This window comes from Colletotrichum lupini, chromosome 8 (genome assembly GCF_023278565.1).
Source record: "Colletotrichum lupini chromosome 8, complete sequence".
NCBI lineage: Eukaryota > Fungi > Ascomycota > Sordariomycetes > Glomerellales > Glomerellaceae > Colletotrichum > Colletotrichum lupini.
Genome location: NC_064681.1, coordinates 4,007,915 through 4,024,520, shown reverse-complemented (window position 1 = coordinate 4,024,520; position 16,606 = coordinate 4,007,915). Strand labels below are relative to the sequence as shown.

General features: G+C 46.3%; 4 protein-coding genes across 4 annotated transcripts; 2 read left to right on the top strand and 2 right to left on the bottom strand.

Moving 5' to 3' along the window:
• Positions 1–3,179: 3,179 nt before the first annotated feature.
• Positions 3,180–4,840, top strand: CLUP02_15672 (uncharacterized protein; the record flags this gene model as incomplete). The annotated part of the gene is made up of 2 exons (XM_049294596.1): positions 3,180–3,341; positions 3,404–4,840. The coding sequence occupies 2 exons, from the start codon at positions 3,180–3,182 to the stop codon at positions 4,838–4,840; spliced, it is 1,599 nt and encodes a 532-aa protein (XP_049151742.1).
• Positions 4,841–5,005: 165 nt separating this feature from the next.
• On the bottom strand, positions 5,006–6,401 carry CLUP02_15671 (uncharacterized protein; the record flags this gene model as incomplete). The annotated part of the gene is made up of 3 exons (XM_049294595.1): positions 5,006–5,527; positions 5,605–6,079; positions 6,133–6,401. The coding sequence occupies 3 exons, from the start codon at positions 6,399–6,401 to the stop codon at positions 5,006–5,008; spliced, it is 1,266 nt and encodes a 421-aa protein (XP_049151741.1).
• Positions 6,402–9,548: 3,147 nt separating this feature from the next.
• On the top strand, positions 9,549–11,248 carry CLUP02_15670 (uncharacterized protein; the record flags this gene model as incomplete). The annotated part of the gene is made up of 3 exons (XM_049294594.1): positions 9,549–9,835; positions 9,897–10,353; positions 10,415–11,248. The coding sequence occupies 3 exons, from the start codon at positions 9,549–9,551 to the stop codon at positions 11,246–11,248; spliced, it is 1,578 nt and encodes a 525-aa protein (XP_049151740.1).
• Positions 11,249–11,838: 590 nt separating this feature from the next.
• CLUP02_15669 (uncharacterized protein) lies at positions 11,839–14,902 on the bottom strand (the record flags this gene model as incomplete). The annotated part of the gene is made up of 8 exons (XM_049294593.1): positions 11,839–11,972; positions 12,044–13,049; positions 13,126–13,435; positions 13,500–14,141; positions 14,206–14,250; positions 14,341–14,441; positions 14,558–14,625; positions 14,713–14,902. 8 exons carry the CDS (start codon positions 14,900–14,902, stop codon positions 11,839–11,841), a joined length of 2,496 nt encoding a protein of 831 aa, XP_049151739.1.
• Positions 14,903–16,606: the final 1,704 nt, after the last annotated feature.

Genomic DNA, 16,606 nt, shown 5'->3' with positions numbered 1-16,606 from the left:
AGTATCAAAACATCGCCACTAACTATACTTAATTAATTAACTATCTTCTACTACTATAATAATATAATCATTATTCTCCCTAGGTAATTCGACCCCTATAAGTTAACTAGGACTAACTAGATAGTCGCTAGAGTCTTCCTAAGCTCTTTATATATCCTAAATATTCGCGAACTTAGTATTTAGGTCTATTAATATACTCTTCTTTTTCTACGGCCTTAATTGGTTAACTTTAGCTTCTAAAACTCGAATATAGTACTAAAATACTATTAAATAGTAAGCTCTAGCACGTATAGCTTTAACGAGGTAATGCGGGATATTCTTATAAAGAATATAAAAAGTGAATATTCATATAGAAGCAAGAATATATGAATATAGGGGATATAAGCGTATATAAAAGAGGTTTTTGTAGTAAAGAGAGTAATATAGTTGAATTACTATATGAGAAGTTGCTTGCTTAACGAAAGGTCTAGGTAGGCAAATACACGCCTATGTATAGGCATAAAAACCTCCTACTAGAATATTCCATTGCTTATTAATTATGATATAATTAATAAGCGTATACGTAAGTGAATGCGTAATCGTAGTACGTAATTCCGCCTCGAGTAAATTCCAGATTATTCAGTTACCTTCCAGTACTTTCCATTGCTCACGTAAGCTTATATAAGCAGTATTGCTTACATAATCAATACCTATAATAATCTACAGAAATCGTAGATTAATATAGTATATAGTTTGCTTACGTAATATTGATAATAAGGCGAATAATAAGGTAAACAAAGTTACCTCCGTAACATAAGCCTACTCGCTAAATACCTTTTTTACTTTTCTAAATAGTAGTCGTTAAGTATTATAGTCTAGACTAAGCTCTATAAATAACTTTAACTAATCGCAGAGCTCGCTAACCTTCTTAAATATTAACTAGTTAATAATAGACGCTACTAATACCTAGTTAACAACTTCTCTAATATTACTAGTTACTTATTTAATATCTACGGTCTTTTTAATTAGTATAACTAAGTTAGGTAGGACTATTAGATTAGTAAGTAGTCTAGCTATATTAGGAGGATATAGTCTAGTTACTTTCTACTTACTTCGTATATTTAACGACGTTAGACTAACTAAACGAGCTTTTTAATAGTAGCTTAAGAAGTACCGCTTTTTAACAATAATAGAATTATTTACTATATCCTCTTTACTAAGCTCCTTCTTATACTTAGACTTAATAAGTTTAAAAATAGCTATATCTAACGGCTAGAGAATATAGGAAGTATATAATAATAAGAATAATAAGTAGACGTTATTTCTATAGCATTCCTATATAAATTCTATCGTTATATAACTCCTATAGCTATTTAGAACTAATAGTCGAGGCTTATTAAGTATACTAAGCCCCCTAAGGGGGGGGGTCTTAGTCTATAATAAGAATACTATTTTTAACTACTCAAGGGCAGTCTTATCGGTCGTCTAGCTATTATTTATTACTATAAACTCCTAACTAGTATAAGGGTTAAGTTTAGGTAAAAAACACTACTATTATACCGACTTTCCCTTATATATAACTAGTAATTTAATAGCTCGACTATTAACAAAAATATACTTAATTATAAATACCTAAGCACGCGAACTAAGCTTTTTCTTTCGTACTACTATAGTCTCTACCTTATTTAAAACTAAGCTATTAAATCCCTTACCCTCTAGGATACTAGTCTTATCTATATTATACTTATTAGCCTATTTAATATTACTAATCTCTAGTATATTAAGTAATCTAAACTATAACTTAATTATATTAGTAATAGCCCTATTTAGACGCCTCGAATTAATAATACGACTTTTCTAAACCTTAATTAATAAGTTCCTCCTTAAAAAAGCGTCTATTTATCTCTTCCTAAGAGGATTTATATCTCCCTAAGATCTTAGAACTCGCTTAGCGAATTTTATAAACTATTCGTAAGTTAGTATAACGCTTAGATTATACTAAATACGAACTTATTAAGCTAGCTAGTCTTCTTATTATAAAAGAAGCTTTTAGAGGTTTATAAATACTATTACCCTCGTTTAGTAGCCTCTCTTACGGTTACGAAGAGTTAACCTTAGAACTCCGAACTTAATCGAGGCCCGATTAACTAAGAGACCTCTTCTAATAGCCTTAAGAGCCTAAATAACTTTATTTTTAGTATACGAGACTATTATATATCGATAAATAAGTATATAAAAAAGAATTATATTTAGACGATTTTTGTAATTGTTATGGTGGTTTGAAAATTGTGGGTAGGGTTTTAATACGGTGGCTGGGATGGAGAAATAGGGTGGCCAAAAGGGGGTGGGTCGACTTACCCCAACGCTAGACACCATCTATGTGATTTTGACGGGCACAAACCTTCGTCTTCTCAGGGAGTCCGGGCACTAGATAGTCTCCCATCTGAAAAGAGTATAGCAAAGCTGAACACGTCCACAGTCTCGGGTCAGTTGACAGACACCATGTCATCCTTATTTGGTGCCAAAGTTAATCCTCAGCCTCTGCGTGGGGGCATCAAGCTATCAGTCCTCTCTCGCACCTCCAACTTGCCAGACACCGCCGAGGTCTGTCCAGGCGAGGCCGCACTAGGTCATAATTATCCCATTTGTGTACGATTTTATGCACGGCTAGTCAGGTAGCCTGCCCTTCACCGCACGCGGACTTCTCTCCATCCCCAACATTCCGTCCCCACCTCCCGAAGGTGGGCAACGTGTGGTTCGTGAGGGGAATTAGTGCCATTTTCGTCTGGTCTCTCCACGCGGTGCCAGCCATGCGTGCCATGCCAACCTACAAACTTGCTTAGCGCGCGGTGCTGGACTGAGGGGAACGGGTAGGTCCCCATGGGGGGATCCTCTCACATCCGCCTATCTAAAGCCATTATTGGATGAGATGGTATGGGTTAGATGCACCTCGTACGGTCAAATGTTGCCCATGACGAACTTGGCTCGAGCTTTTCGCCGAACATCTGAGCGGCCTACGACGCGGCCGGCGATACGACGATAAACAGGGTCTAGGTATAAGATGGTAGGAGATCGCCGCCCATCTTGGCTGCCTGGATGTTCGGACCATCAAGAGAGAAGCCGGTTCTCTCTTCTTGAATTCCTGTCTTCTTTCTTAGTCAGCCTTTCATCAAGAGAGCAGCTTACCGCCAATAAACAACATGGACACCGCATCAAAGACTGGAGACGGTGTGTCTCAGCTTGAGCATCGCAACACCGAGGACGTCGAACAGCTCAAGCATCAGGGCCAAAACATTGCCAAGGGTGCCGACCGCGCGGCGAACCTTATTGGTGATCAACAAATCGAGGTCACAGAGGAAGATGTAAGTCGACCTAATTTTCAGGGTCTTATCAAATTGAAGAGGAGCTGACTCAACTACTGTAGAACAAACGCATCCGCCGAAAGACCGATAAGCGAATCCTCTCGATCCTCATCTGGGTCTACTTCCTCCAGATCCTCGACAAGTCCGTCCTCGGATACGGCGCCATCCATGGCCTCAGAACCGACTGCAACTTGACCGGAAATGAATACTCCATGGTCAGCTCCATCGCTGCCATCGCTCAGCTCGCATGGCAGCCTTTCTCCTCCTGGCTTATTGTCAAGGTGCCACATCGCATCCTGATGCCCTCCTTGGTCTTGGGTTGGGGTATCGCGCAGGTGTGCATGGCTGCATGCCACAACTACGCAGGTCTCTTGGCGACCCGCTTCCTGCTGGGCTTGTTCGAGGCCGGCTGCCTTCCTCTTTTCTCTGTCATCACTTCGCAGTGGTACCGTCGCGCTGAGCAGCCCATGCGTGTGGCATGCTGGTACGGCACCAACGGTCTTGCAACCATGTTTGCCGCCTCTGTCTCGTACGGCTTGGGTCAAATCAACGGATCCATCCACTCGTGGCAGATTCTCTTCATCTTTGTCGGTCTCATCACCGTCCTCACCGCCCCCTTCGTCTGGTTCTTCCTCGATAGCGATATTCCCTCTGCCCGATTCCTTACCGAGCACGAGAAGCTGCAGGTCATCGAGCGTCTTCGCGCCAACCAGACCGGCACGGGAGGGAACGAGTTCAAGTGGAGCCAAGTCTGGGAGGCCCTCTACGAGCCCAAGAGCTGGCTGTTCGTTGGTATGGCCGTGTGCCTCAATGTCACCGCAGCTGTGACAAACACTTTCGGCCCCATTGTCATTTCTGGCTTCGGCTTCGACAGCATGAAGAGCTCCCTGCTCAACATCCCCTTTGGTTTCGTGCAGCTTATTGTCATCTTCCCGGCTTCCTACCTCGCCCACCGATTCCGCATTAAGTCAGCCTTCCTCGCGGCCGTCCTCGCCCCTGTCCTTACGGGCGCGGTAATGCTCTATGTTCTTCCTAGGAACAGCATCCCCCCTCTGCTCGCCGCGTATTACATGCTTGCCTTCCTCTTCGGCGGCAACCCCCTCATCGTCTCTTGGATGATCTCCAACATTGCGGGTACCACCAAGAAGTCCGTCATCATGTCCCTGTACAATGCTGGATCTTCCGCCGGCAACATCATCGGCCCCCTTCTCTTCAACTCCAAGGATGCGCCCGAGTACAAGCCTGGTCTCACCAAAGTCATGGGTATCACCTGTGCCTTGCTCGCCGTCATCGGACTGCAGGTCATCAACCTCTTCGTCTCCAATAAGATGCAGGAGCGCAAGAGAGTGGCGAACGGCAAGCCGAGAAAGATCAAGGATCTTAGCATGGAGCACCACTACGTTAGCGCACAGAATGATGAGGCTGGTGCTCAGTTGGGAGATAACGCATTCATGGATCTGACTGATCGCCAGAATGATGAATTTGTGTACGTCTATTAAGACAAAAAGCTATAGGTATAGTGTTTAGAGCGTTTCAAAATACCTAGTAGTTGATGATTAACAAAGCGTTTAAGCATCCTGCTTAGAATGTCTCCATCTTCAAGTCTTCGGCCACCAAGTTTCAAGTGATCCATACATCCCGATACACCAAAGCTTCGCATGTAGCTACCAGTCCCGATCCAATTTCTCTGCAATATTGCTCACATGCCAAACCCCGCCTCTACCTACGATCCATAGCTCATGCACGCCAAATGCCATGTTCACAGCCAGATTGCTTCCTCCACCCACACGTATAGTGCCAAGTGCGAGTCCAGACACGGGATCAATGACATCCACCCCGTCGCCAGCCCCGACAAAGATCCAACCATTTCTCGAAACCCGAATACCGTCATAGAAATACGAAATCGGGTTGTTCAAGAAGCGTGCATTCGTGAGAACGCCCCCGGCTGCGACATCGTATGCAAAGAGGGCACGGTTGCCGTACGGATTCTTCCTATCCACCGGCTTGGCTTCGGAGACACCAGTGTCGGGAAGATACAACACATGACGGCCGTCGTGGCGCGGCGAGACAGTAACTCCGTTGGCGTTTCCTGTTGTAATGTGCACAACTCTCGGTCGCATGGTTGTACTGTTCACCATGTAGACGGTTGGGTTTGTTGGGGGAGTGAAGTCCGTCAAGTCCCGGCCCTGAGAGAGGTATTGTTAGTCATACATGCGGGATTGAATATTGAACCATATGCCCTTCACGATAAGTGACGGCCTACCCAGCCAGATTTTGAATCTGTGAACCAAAAGTTTCCATCAGAGTCAATCTCAAGATCATTGAGACCTGCGAAAGGCTGCTCGTAGTAGTTGTTCAACAACACAGTTGTCTCTAGGGTTATTGGTTCAATGCGAATGAGTGCCCCGGTCTCGTTATGGCTACCGTCCGTTACGACGTGATACGCTCCATTGTAGTAAACACAGCCGTGGGCGTTGAGGGTTGGCGGGTTTGTTGTGATCTTTCTGAGGGTATTGTTCTTGGTATCCAGTAGATACTGCCAGCTATGGGTACCGTTGTCACCTCCAGGGGGTCCCCACTCTACGAAGAAGAGCTCCTTGGTTTTCTTGTTGAAGCATGGTGCCTCGTGACTTTGGGATGCTAACTTTTGAATTTGCTTAACTGTAGCCTTTGGCCCAAGTAGATCCATGAACCTTTCATCATAGGCTATAAGATTCGTGGTATTGAGGAAGGCATTCCTGTTTCTTTAGCTGAGGCTCGTCATGGAAGATACAAGTCTGCGGAGGTATACCTCTTCTGTAACTCTAAATTGGTAGCGCGTCCCTTGTAGACAGCATCCATGGCGGAACGATTGAACGACCCAGATAGAACAGCCACAGAAGAGTCGCCATATGACATGTACGCCCATGTTGCGATTGTACCGTTGAAAGCGTCCGGGAGATCAGTAAAATACGCAACGATGGCGAACGGCAAAGCTGCCAGACTCCATAAAACCAAAGGTCTCATCTTGGAATCTCTTGGCCTCTCTGACTCGCCTGAGTAAATTTTAGGGGCAGCCATTACTGAAGTTATATTGTTTACATCCGTTTCATAATTGTTCTTTACCAAAGTGACAACGGGTGCTGTCCTCGTGAAGTCGGGCCAGTACCGAGACCGGACTACTCCGCGTTCTTTGATGACACCAACAAAATCTTCGCACTTAGAGCGCTCTACTGGTGGACTACTCCGCACTCTCACTTACACAGCAGATTTGCGGATGGACTACTCCGCGTTCTTCTCAGTAGCGAGGTCAAATGGCAACACGTTAATGGCAGCCGCGGTGCTGATTACGTCTTTGGGAACTACTTTTCCAGATCGTCAAAGCGGGGTAGTCATACCTGAAAGACTTCATATGTTCACAGCTATATAGTAAGAGAAGCTACGATGAAGTCATTTGCTGGCATGGTTGGGGGATTATTCGGGATATAGGTGGATACGCGGAGAAGCTCCGCCAAAAATACCCGGCGGAGGAAATGCGGGGGGTCGAGTTCCTACCCTTCCAGACGGAGTAACTCCGATTACCATGTGGCGGGCAGGCGATAAAATGTAGAATATAACACTGCCGGTGAATTGATTTGTGGTCTCTGGGGCAAAATGATTTAATGAAGGATGTTAGAGCCTACTGCTCTGTCTAGACAGTGAAATGGCACTTGATTCTAGAACCATACCTCCATCAATCAAGTTGCCGAAGCGCTTTCAGACCGAGGAGTTAAGAAGGATTGGAATACACTGAAGCGAAATCTGATCGAACTTATGCAACTCAGTCCGAGCCAAGTTGAGTTAAGCCCTGCACAAGGCTTGAAGATAGATGAAGCTTGATAAGTAAACTGTGCAAAGGACTTTTGGATAGAATGTAATCAAACTTTTGGATTTTGTGGCTACTATACTGACACCAAAGGGATGTTTTAGTTTGTGAGTTCGCGCCATGAGAATTTCCGTGATAAGTGAGTGGAAAGCAAGGATAAACGATGCACGTTAGATTGCTGACGTAGATCGCGCAGACGCAACTCAGACAAGGCGAGCGCCAAGTCTTCAATGACAGAAGTGCGAGCGAGCTCGCTTTCATTGAGTATTAGACCAATCCCAATGGAATTTTGGGTCTCAATCAGCGACCTAGGGTCATCCGAGCAAGGCCACTGTTTCACTCTCGAACAGCCAAGCTGCATTATTCACAAGAGTACTAAAAGTCTTACTAATGATCAAATGTTGACTGGGCATGGCAGATTTTCCGAATACTCGGAAGCGAACTATTAGATCTTCGTTGCTAATGAGTTTGCGTTTTGACACGATATCCTATGACTCTGCGTGCTCGCCGTCCCGATCAACACTCTGACGTCAAGTGGGGGAAATGAGAAGCTCGTCTTCGCTTTTTTGTGTTTGGAAGTATATTTCACGCTTCCAGATTCGGGGTTTCGGACTGGTTGTTTGAGCTTAAGACCGGCTGCTGAAATGGACCTCTTACTGAACTCCAGATCTCCTTAGCTGATGCAGACTGGAGAGCTCTGGGTGTTGTACGAGGATACCTCTCTTCTAGCGGCTCTATCATACAAAGGCCCGGATTGGAGTAATTTTGGTGGAGCCGGTCTGCGTTGCTCTCCTCAGGGCTAGAATTACCATCGAATGGTGCAGCACGTTCCCACCTCGATATGAAGTCAAATGATGGCGATAAACAGTAGGAAGTGTTGGTCAATAGGCAGGTTTCTCACTACAGAGCTTATTGTAGAGGACATGTTCCTAAACTTCCTACCTGTAGGCAAGATCGGCTGAGGAATCGAGTTGGAAATATCCTGCGAGCCTGCTGGTTCAATGTGAAGACTCTGAAGAGCATCCGATGGTCAGCGAGTTTGCAACAGCGAGAGTAGAATACTAAGAGATTAGAAATGGACTCAAAGACCAATTCACTTTCTCTCAGATCCTAGTCTGTCAGCCCTTGGCACCTGAATGGTTGCGTGGTGTAAAATCGACTCTTAGCGCGGAATGTCACGTACTAAGTCCGAAATACGATTAAGGAGAATGCGGAAAATACGGCAATGTCAAGGATCTCCCGTACCGCTCGGTATGGGGTTCTAGACGACCTTTAAGCTTTTTCTAAGCTCGAACAACAAGATGTGGTCCAGCTAGGCGTCCTCGGAGAATTGGTGTGGGTGCACAGCCTAGCTAGCCCCTATCACATTTCACGCTTTTCTTTTCCTATTTCCCCCCTCCATGCCCGTTACCGAAACCGAGCACAGAGACACGACAGCTCCAAGGATCTCCCCCAATCATCGGTCTCAACTTGCCGAAAAGGACTATGCTCACTTTCATCCCCTCATTCGCCATCGTAACTTCGTAAGGATGGCAGAGGTCAGTGAGGAGAACTGACGGCCGATTGACAGGGCTTCTTTGAGACGAACTTGGCTCTTACTCATCCACGCGGCTGGGAATTCTGCTCTGCGCCGAGTTTCAGCTTCTGAATTTCTCCATATGTATCACTTTGAGAATGTTCAAGATCATCGATGATGCAAAGCACAACCTTCACCTCTAGTGTGTTAGTTCTCACTCTTGACTAACAACCCTCCATAGCCATTGTTATCGAGTACCGCAAGCACAAACGTGCAGAATACCTTTCCCGAGAATTTTGGCACGTTTTTAGCTCACCCGTTGATCAGCAGAGCCGTCACTGGACGCCAATCTAGACTCAAGTTGTTCCTCGAAACGAGGCCTCTGGTAGCTTGTGGGCCTGCCACCAGACCCCGGCCTTCGGTCTCGCTTTCAAGGCTCACTGGCCACCTGCACTGCCTGGCCCACCAAGGAAGATCATTCTGACTTGTGCGACTTCCAGTCTGTCTTTGATAATGGCATGCAGCCAAGTTTTTCCTTTTCCACGTCCTCACTTGTCAAAAACACAGCACACGAAAGCTGATGGGGCATATGTGATTCGTTTTACTCGCTTTCATGAATTTCGGAAACGCCTAACGAGACAGCGGATGGACCTACCAACCCGAACCCGACGTATTCCACCTTTTCTCTTACTGAACTACTAGGTCCTTTAGTGTTTATATACAACTACACGACCGCCTCTTCTCAACTGTGCTGGAAGAGTCCGACTCTGTTTTGTTGCCAACAGCACTCACCAACTCCCATCTCTTGCCCCCCAACACACCAGAGCAAGAGAGATCAAACATCAGCATGAAGTCACCAGTCACCGAGTCGCCGCCTCCAGAGGCAGAGAAACTTCCCATCACCGAGACAAGTTCAAGCGCTGCTTCACCGAACCTACGTGGAGACGACGAAGAAGCTACAATCGCCGAGCCAAATGCGAATAGCGTCAACACAGTCGTCGATGATGCTGCCGAGCCTGAAAACGAGTTCTCTGTATGGTGGGCGGACGACCAAGATCCAGAGAATCCCATGAATTGGTCAAAAAGTCGCAAACTAGGCATCATCGCGACACTTTCCTTCATCACCTTCCTCACGTACGAAGAGCTTTCCGAAGAATGATCCTTCTCCTTTGTATGATTACTAATCCTACTTTAGACCCCTGGCGTCGTCGATGTTTGCGCCTGGCATCCCGCAAGTCATGGCTGAATTTGGCGAATCCGACGATTCGATCGCGACATTCGTTGTCTCCGTCTTTGTCCTCGGCTTTGCCCTGGGTCCTCTCATTATCTCGCCGCTCAGCGAGTTGTACGGCCGCGTCTACATATACCACGTCTGCAACGCCCTTTTCGTCGTTTTCTCCGCTGCTTGTGGACTTGCGACCAACATCGACATGCTCATCGCCTTTCGCTTCCTGGCTGGCTTTTCTGGTGTCGCCGTGATTACTTGTGGCGCCGGATCGATTGCGGATACGATGCCCGTTGAAAAGAGAGGCTTCTACATCAGTATCTGGAGTCTTGGACCTCTTCTCGGCCCCGTCGTAGGACCTGTCTGTGCTGGCTTCCTTGTAGAGGCCAAGGGATGGAGATGGGTCTTCTGGATTATTACCATCACCGTGAGTGCCTCTTCTTGACTACTTCAACGCCACGAGTGCGCCAACTAACCTTCCACCTTAGTCCGGTGCGGTGACTTTAGCCTCCTTCTTTGTCCTTCGCGAGTCTTACGCACCCGTACTCTTGGAGAGAAAAGCCGCCCGCTTGCGCAAAGAGACCGGCAATGAGAAGTACCAATCAAGGATGAAGAAGAAGGGAACTCCACGCCAGATCTTTCTCACTGCCATCATCCGTCCTGGCCGCATGTTCTTCCGCTCGGCAGTTGTTATGATCTTGTGCCTTTACGTCGCGATGCTCTACGGCTTCCTGTACATCCTCTTCACCACCTTCACCTTTGTTTACCGCGACACCTATGGTTTTGGCTCCGTCGGAGCCGGCCTCTCTTTCATCGGAGGTGGTGTCGGAAACATTCTCGGACTCGCCTACGTCGGAAGCTTGTCGGATAAGATTATCCAGAGACGGCAAGCCGAGGGCAAGGACCCCAAGCCCGAGGACCGCTTGCATCTCATCCTCACGGTGCCCTCTTCACTCACGATCCCTATCGGTCTCATGATGTACGGCTGGACCGCGGACAAGCAGCTCCACTGGATCCTGCCGATGATCGGTACCGGTATCATGGGTTTCGGCTCGATTGGTATTCTTATGACGATCAACACTTACTTGGTCGACGCATTCACGCTCTACGCTGCTTCTGTCACTGCCGCAAACGCCGTTTTGAGGAGTCTGCTGGGCGCTCTGCTACCTCTCGGAGGCTTGCAGTTGTACAACAAATTGGGCCTTGGATGGGGAAACACCCTGCTAGGACTGCTGACACTCGCTGCTGCGCCAGTGCCATGGATATTGTATACTTTGGGGGAAAGGATTAGACGGAGCCCGAGATTCCGTCAAGACTTTTAGACTATATAGACCATTGCATGTTAATTATTCACTCACATAGGAAGCCTTGCTTAGTACTTTATATATTGTGCATCAAGAGAATTGTCACATATAGGGTCCTGCGTATTTCTCGTCTTGATAAGATATGGTATTGCATATATATGCGTCTTCGAATTTTCGTTCAACAGTGGCTTTCCTATAGATCGGTGCTGATGTCGCTAAACAGGTGATGCCATTCCTGAACTGCCTTTGCTTGGTCTGATACAGCGGTTGACGTGAATGTGTTATTGTGGTGAAAAAACCCTCCTGCAAGTATGAGGACGATTGCAGGTTCCTTTGGATTCTGGCTGGTTTGCACGAAGGCCTAGGACCTTTTCATTTACAATTGGACCACCAATAAATCCAAAACGTACCTTAGACAGTGAGGCTATTCACTCAGTGGTACACCAAGGATTATCATGTGAAACAGATGTTATGGTTCATGCCGCGGGAAGTGTGAAGTAGCATAGTGAAAGAGCTAGGTTATCAGTGTTGCCTGTGGCTGGTGAGTTCTTTCACGATCTACCAATTTCAATTGCATCCCGACTTAGATCTAACCCACCCTGAGACCACTACCCTTCATCGGGAACTTTAGGCGGGAACACAGGCATCGCAAAAGGATTGACGCTCGGCTTATAGGGATAGGTCGTCTCGACAGAATTGGCCTCCACCCATTTGGACATGGCGTAAAATCTGTAGTTGTCGGCTATCAAGTGTAGGTAGATTGTTAGTTGCTGAGGTGCCAGCCATTATCGACCGAGGAAGATTGAACCTTACAGTTTTGTTGCGTGTACTCGCCGGGTGTGAAGTGACGATCGTAATTGGCTAGTTTCCTAGCATTGTCAATACCGTAGGCTTTGTTTTCTCCGCGACCGTCACTGTAGTCGACAAGGAGGTCTCTAACGACTGGTCCCGACCCCGAAGATGGTGTGTTCATGAAATAATCCATATGCGTCGCCTCGTGCAGCCAATACCCTCCCCTAGCGTGCTCCCAATTCGCCAAGTTCAGACGGTCTTCTGCAGTCTTCTCTGTGTTCATGTATCTTGTTAGATCATCCAGATCCTTCCCCAGGGTGGTGTACTTCCTGCAGACAAGCGCCCGCGTATAGCGGTTCTCGTCCCATTTCCACGTTATCAAGGCAGCGGGACCTCCTTCAGAAGGATTTTCCTTGTCTCCGCAGTAGTTTTCGAGGTCCCCGGAACCATCACCGAGGCTGCATGAGACCTCAATCCACAGGTACTGCCACGAGTCGATGTAGTTGGGAGGACCCCAGTCTGTCCACCAATGGGTCCACATCTGTGAGGTGTAGTAGAAGATGTTCTGGATCTGCCTCTTCTTGTCGTCAGACAGTGTCTTCTGGTCGCCTTGACCGAAGAACTCATTGATGCCCTGGCTGTTCCAGTCGATATTGCTCGACAGGCGGTCCATCGAACTGAGGCGGTTGAAGTCACGCCAGCCGTTTTTGATGTTGCTGAACGTCTCAGTATCGCACTGATAAAATCCAAACAGACGAGTCTCGCGCAAGTTTTCAATAGCAATGTCGGACTCATCGTCATTCTTGAGAGGTGGGTATGGTGGGTTTCTGTCTTGGGCATACACAGGAGCATAATCCCAGAGGAGGAGCGGATCATTGGTTGAGTATGATGGCAATCCAGGGTTACTGACGGCGCCATCATCGCCGCCGCTTCCGTTGCATTCGTTGAAGTTGGTGTATGCTGCATTCGTGGCAGGGTCGACTTCGATGAGATCAGCTCGTCCTAGCCCGCCAAGGTTCGCGAAGTGCTAAGGTCACAAGCGTCAGCAGGTTTCATCCCTGATGTACCCTTAGTTGTGTTGATCGAGAGTGCCAAAGCCTTACCAAACATTCTCCGCGGTCAACGCCGCTGTAGAGGACGCCGCGGTTTGTCCAAGAAAAAGAAGAACCTCCAGCGGCACCACCACTCTGGTAGCCATTGTTCTTAAAGACTGTGCTGGCTTCAGTGTATTTGTTCATCCAGATAATGTCAGCCCTCCCAGAGTTCTCCACGTCGGCAAAGCGTATATTAGCGCGATCCCATGATTCTGCGAATTTGATCTGGCCAGCATCGAGAAGGCCACTCTGTCTATTGAGCCAGGCAGTCATGCGGCCACTTATCTCAATGCAAATAGGGTCGGCTCGCCCGTCGCCACTGTAAGAAAGTATGTTAGCGTCGAGTCCAGCCTGCTGAGTGACGATACTGGGGAAGCACTCACTCAATGTCTGCCAAGCGCATGCCCCTATCAAATATACCCACTCCCCAGCCTTCTGTGCAGCCAGTGTTTGCGACCACGCCCCGATTGCTGAACGTGAGTGCCTTTGCGCCAGCATCGTAATTGTTCTCATACAATGTCAGAGCCCCGGTAGCTTTGTTTTGGACAAGCACATCGCATCTTCCGTTTCCGGTCCAATCAGCGAAGTGAATGCCCGTCCGGGGCCCGGGCACTGTCAGCGTGATCGAGGTATCATGGCCCCAATTCGGTGGGGAATGGATGTTGGTGTTGATCTCATCCACTCGGCCGTCGTAGTAGATCCAAACGAGATCATCAGCGCCAGTACCGCGCATGTCGCAGTAAAGGTTGCCGTCACCTTTGCGTCTTGTGCCCCCCGATCCCTTGTTTTCGAAGACAATCATATCAAACCATTCTTCTTCCTCTTTCGTGTAAATGTAATCAAGCCTACCGGATCCGTAGATGCGGCCAAACTTGATGTTGCCACGGACACCCGTCGCCACTTGACCGGGATGCGTGACTCCGGCCTTTCGCCAGTCAGGGACGATACCCTTCCCCGATCCGCGCTGGTTAATGTACGTGTCCACGTTACCGTTGTCTCCAACGTACAGGAAGTCCGCTCGGTAGCTGGGGAGATTGTCTGCGTCAGCAACAAGGACACAGACAAGATATTAGACGTCGGTTGACTTACTCGCCATTCAGGTCGGCAAGTTCAACGCCCGACAACGGCCCACTCCTGGCGTTGAACACAGTTTCCCTGATACCACTTGTAGTCTGGAACCCTTGCTAGAAATGCTCGTCTCCCTTTCCGCCATTTCGGGAACACTTGACATCATCATCGCTGACTAGGCAGAAGTCGACTCTCCCGTCGCCGTCAATGTCCGCCATGCGAACCTCTCTTTGCGTTCTGTCGCTCTGGCCGATGATCTGCAGGGCGCAATCCTTAGTAGCTGAGCGGATATGAGTCAAATGATGATGCGACTTGCCTGGCCGATAGATCGGAAGGCCGGTGGTGTGCCACCCTTATTCAATGAAGCCCATACTGCAGCCCCGGGCTTGATGCAGAAGAAGTCATCAAGGCCATCGTTGTTGAAGTCTCCGAAGGCATAAGCTGAACGAAAGAAGGATGTTAGCGAATGATTCTGACTAAGCCGACTCTTTTGACTCCTAGGCGCATACTAGTAGTCAAGTAACTTACTATCGTCTACGCCACAGTTGAGGTCCGTTTTAAACTCCACTGTTGGCCCAAATGAGCCCCCTGCTCCCAAGTTTCGACGATACATCCATGTAAGCTCCTGAATTTCATCGACGGTCGCGTAGACAAGGTCATCGAGTGATGCACTACGTGGTGAGTTCGGGTCACCCTTGACGATGTTCGCAAAGAACATATGATCGGTGGGGGATCCTGGGGCAGATGTCCTCGTGTAAGTCAAAGCACCCACTTTTGGGCACCCCCCCCTTTTGGGCACCCCAACAAAACATAGCATCTAAACATCAATACTAACCATAATCAATTAATTAACTACCTTCTACTGCTATAATAATATAATCAAAATTCTCCCTAGGTAATTCGACCCCTGCGAGTCGATTAGGACTAACTAGACGGTCGCTAGAGTCCTCTTAAGCTTTTTATATATTCTAAATATCCGCGAACTTAGTATTTAGGTCTAGATATATAGTCTTTTTTTTCCTAGGCCTTATGCGCTTAATCCTGGCCTTAAGAACTCGAACTTAGTACTAAGATATGGCTAATTAGTAGGCCTACTCCCTAAAAGCTTTTTTTACTTTTTAGAATAGTAGTCGTTAAGTATTATCGTTTAGACTAAGCTCTATAAATAGCTTTAAGTAATCGCAGAGCTCGCTAGCCTTCCTAGGAGTTAACTAGTTAATAATAGAGGTTACTAATACTTAGTTAAGTAGTCTATTAGTATTACTAGTCGTCTACCTAGCTTTTATACCCCTTTTAGATAGTATAACTTATATAAGTAGGACTATTAGGTTAAGAAGTAGCTTAGCTATGTTAGGTAGCTATAGTCTAGTTACTTTCTACCTACTTCGTATATTTAACGACGTTAAACTAGCTAAACGAGCAAGCTAGTAGTAGCTTAAGAAGTACCGCTTTCTAACGATAGTAAAATTATTTACTATATCCTCCTTACTAAGCTCCTTTTTATATATAGACTTAATAAGCCTAAAAATAGCTATATCTAATAGCTAGAGGATATAGGAAGCGTATAGTAATAAGAATAATAAGTAGACGTTATTTTTATAGCACTCTTATATAAATTCTATTGTTATATAACTCCTATACCTATCTAGTACTAATAGTCGAGGCTAGTTTAGCTTACTAAGCCCCCTAATAGGGGGGGTCTTAGTCTATAATAAGAACACTTCTTTTAGCTAGTAAAGGGTAGTCTCGTCGGTCGTCTAGCTATTATCTATTACTATAAACTTCTAACTATTATAAGTAGTAAGTTAAAGAGGGAACTACTACTATTAAACCGACTTTCCTTTATAGATAACTAGTGGTTTAATAGCTCTATTATTAGTAAAAATATACTTAATAATCGTTACTTAGGTATGCGAACTAGGCTCTTTTTTTTGTACTATTATGGCCTCTGCTATGCCTAAGACTAGCCCATTAGCTCCCTTACCCTCTATTATACTAGTCTTATTTATATTATACCTATTAGCCTATTTAATACTACTAATCTCTAGTATATTAAGTAATCTAAACTATTATTTAATTATATTAGTAATAGCTCTATTAACGCGGCGCGAATCGATTAGACGACTTCTCTAGACCTTTATTAATAAATTCTTTTTAATAAAAGCGTTAATCTATCTCTTACTAAGTAGTTTATTATCCCCCTAGGACTTTAGAACTCGCTTAGCGAATTCCCTAACCTATTTATAAGTTAGTATAATACCTAGGTAATACTATATACGAATCTACTAGGCTAGCTAGTCTTCTTATTATAAAAAAAGCCTCTAAAGCTTTATAAATACCCTTACCCTCGTCTAATAGCCTCTCTTTCGACCCTAAAGTGTTATCCTAGGAACCCCGAACTTAATCAAGGCCCTTTTAATAA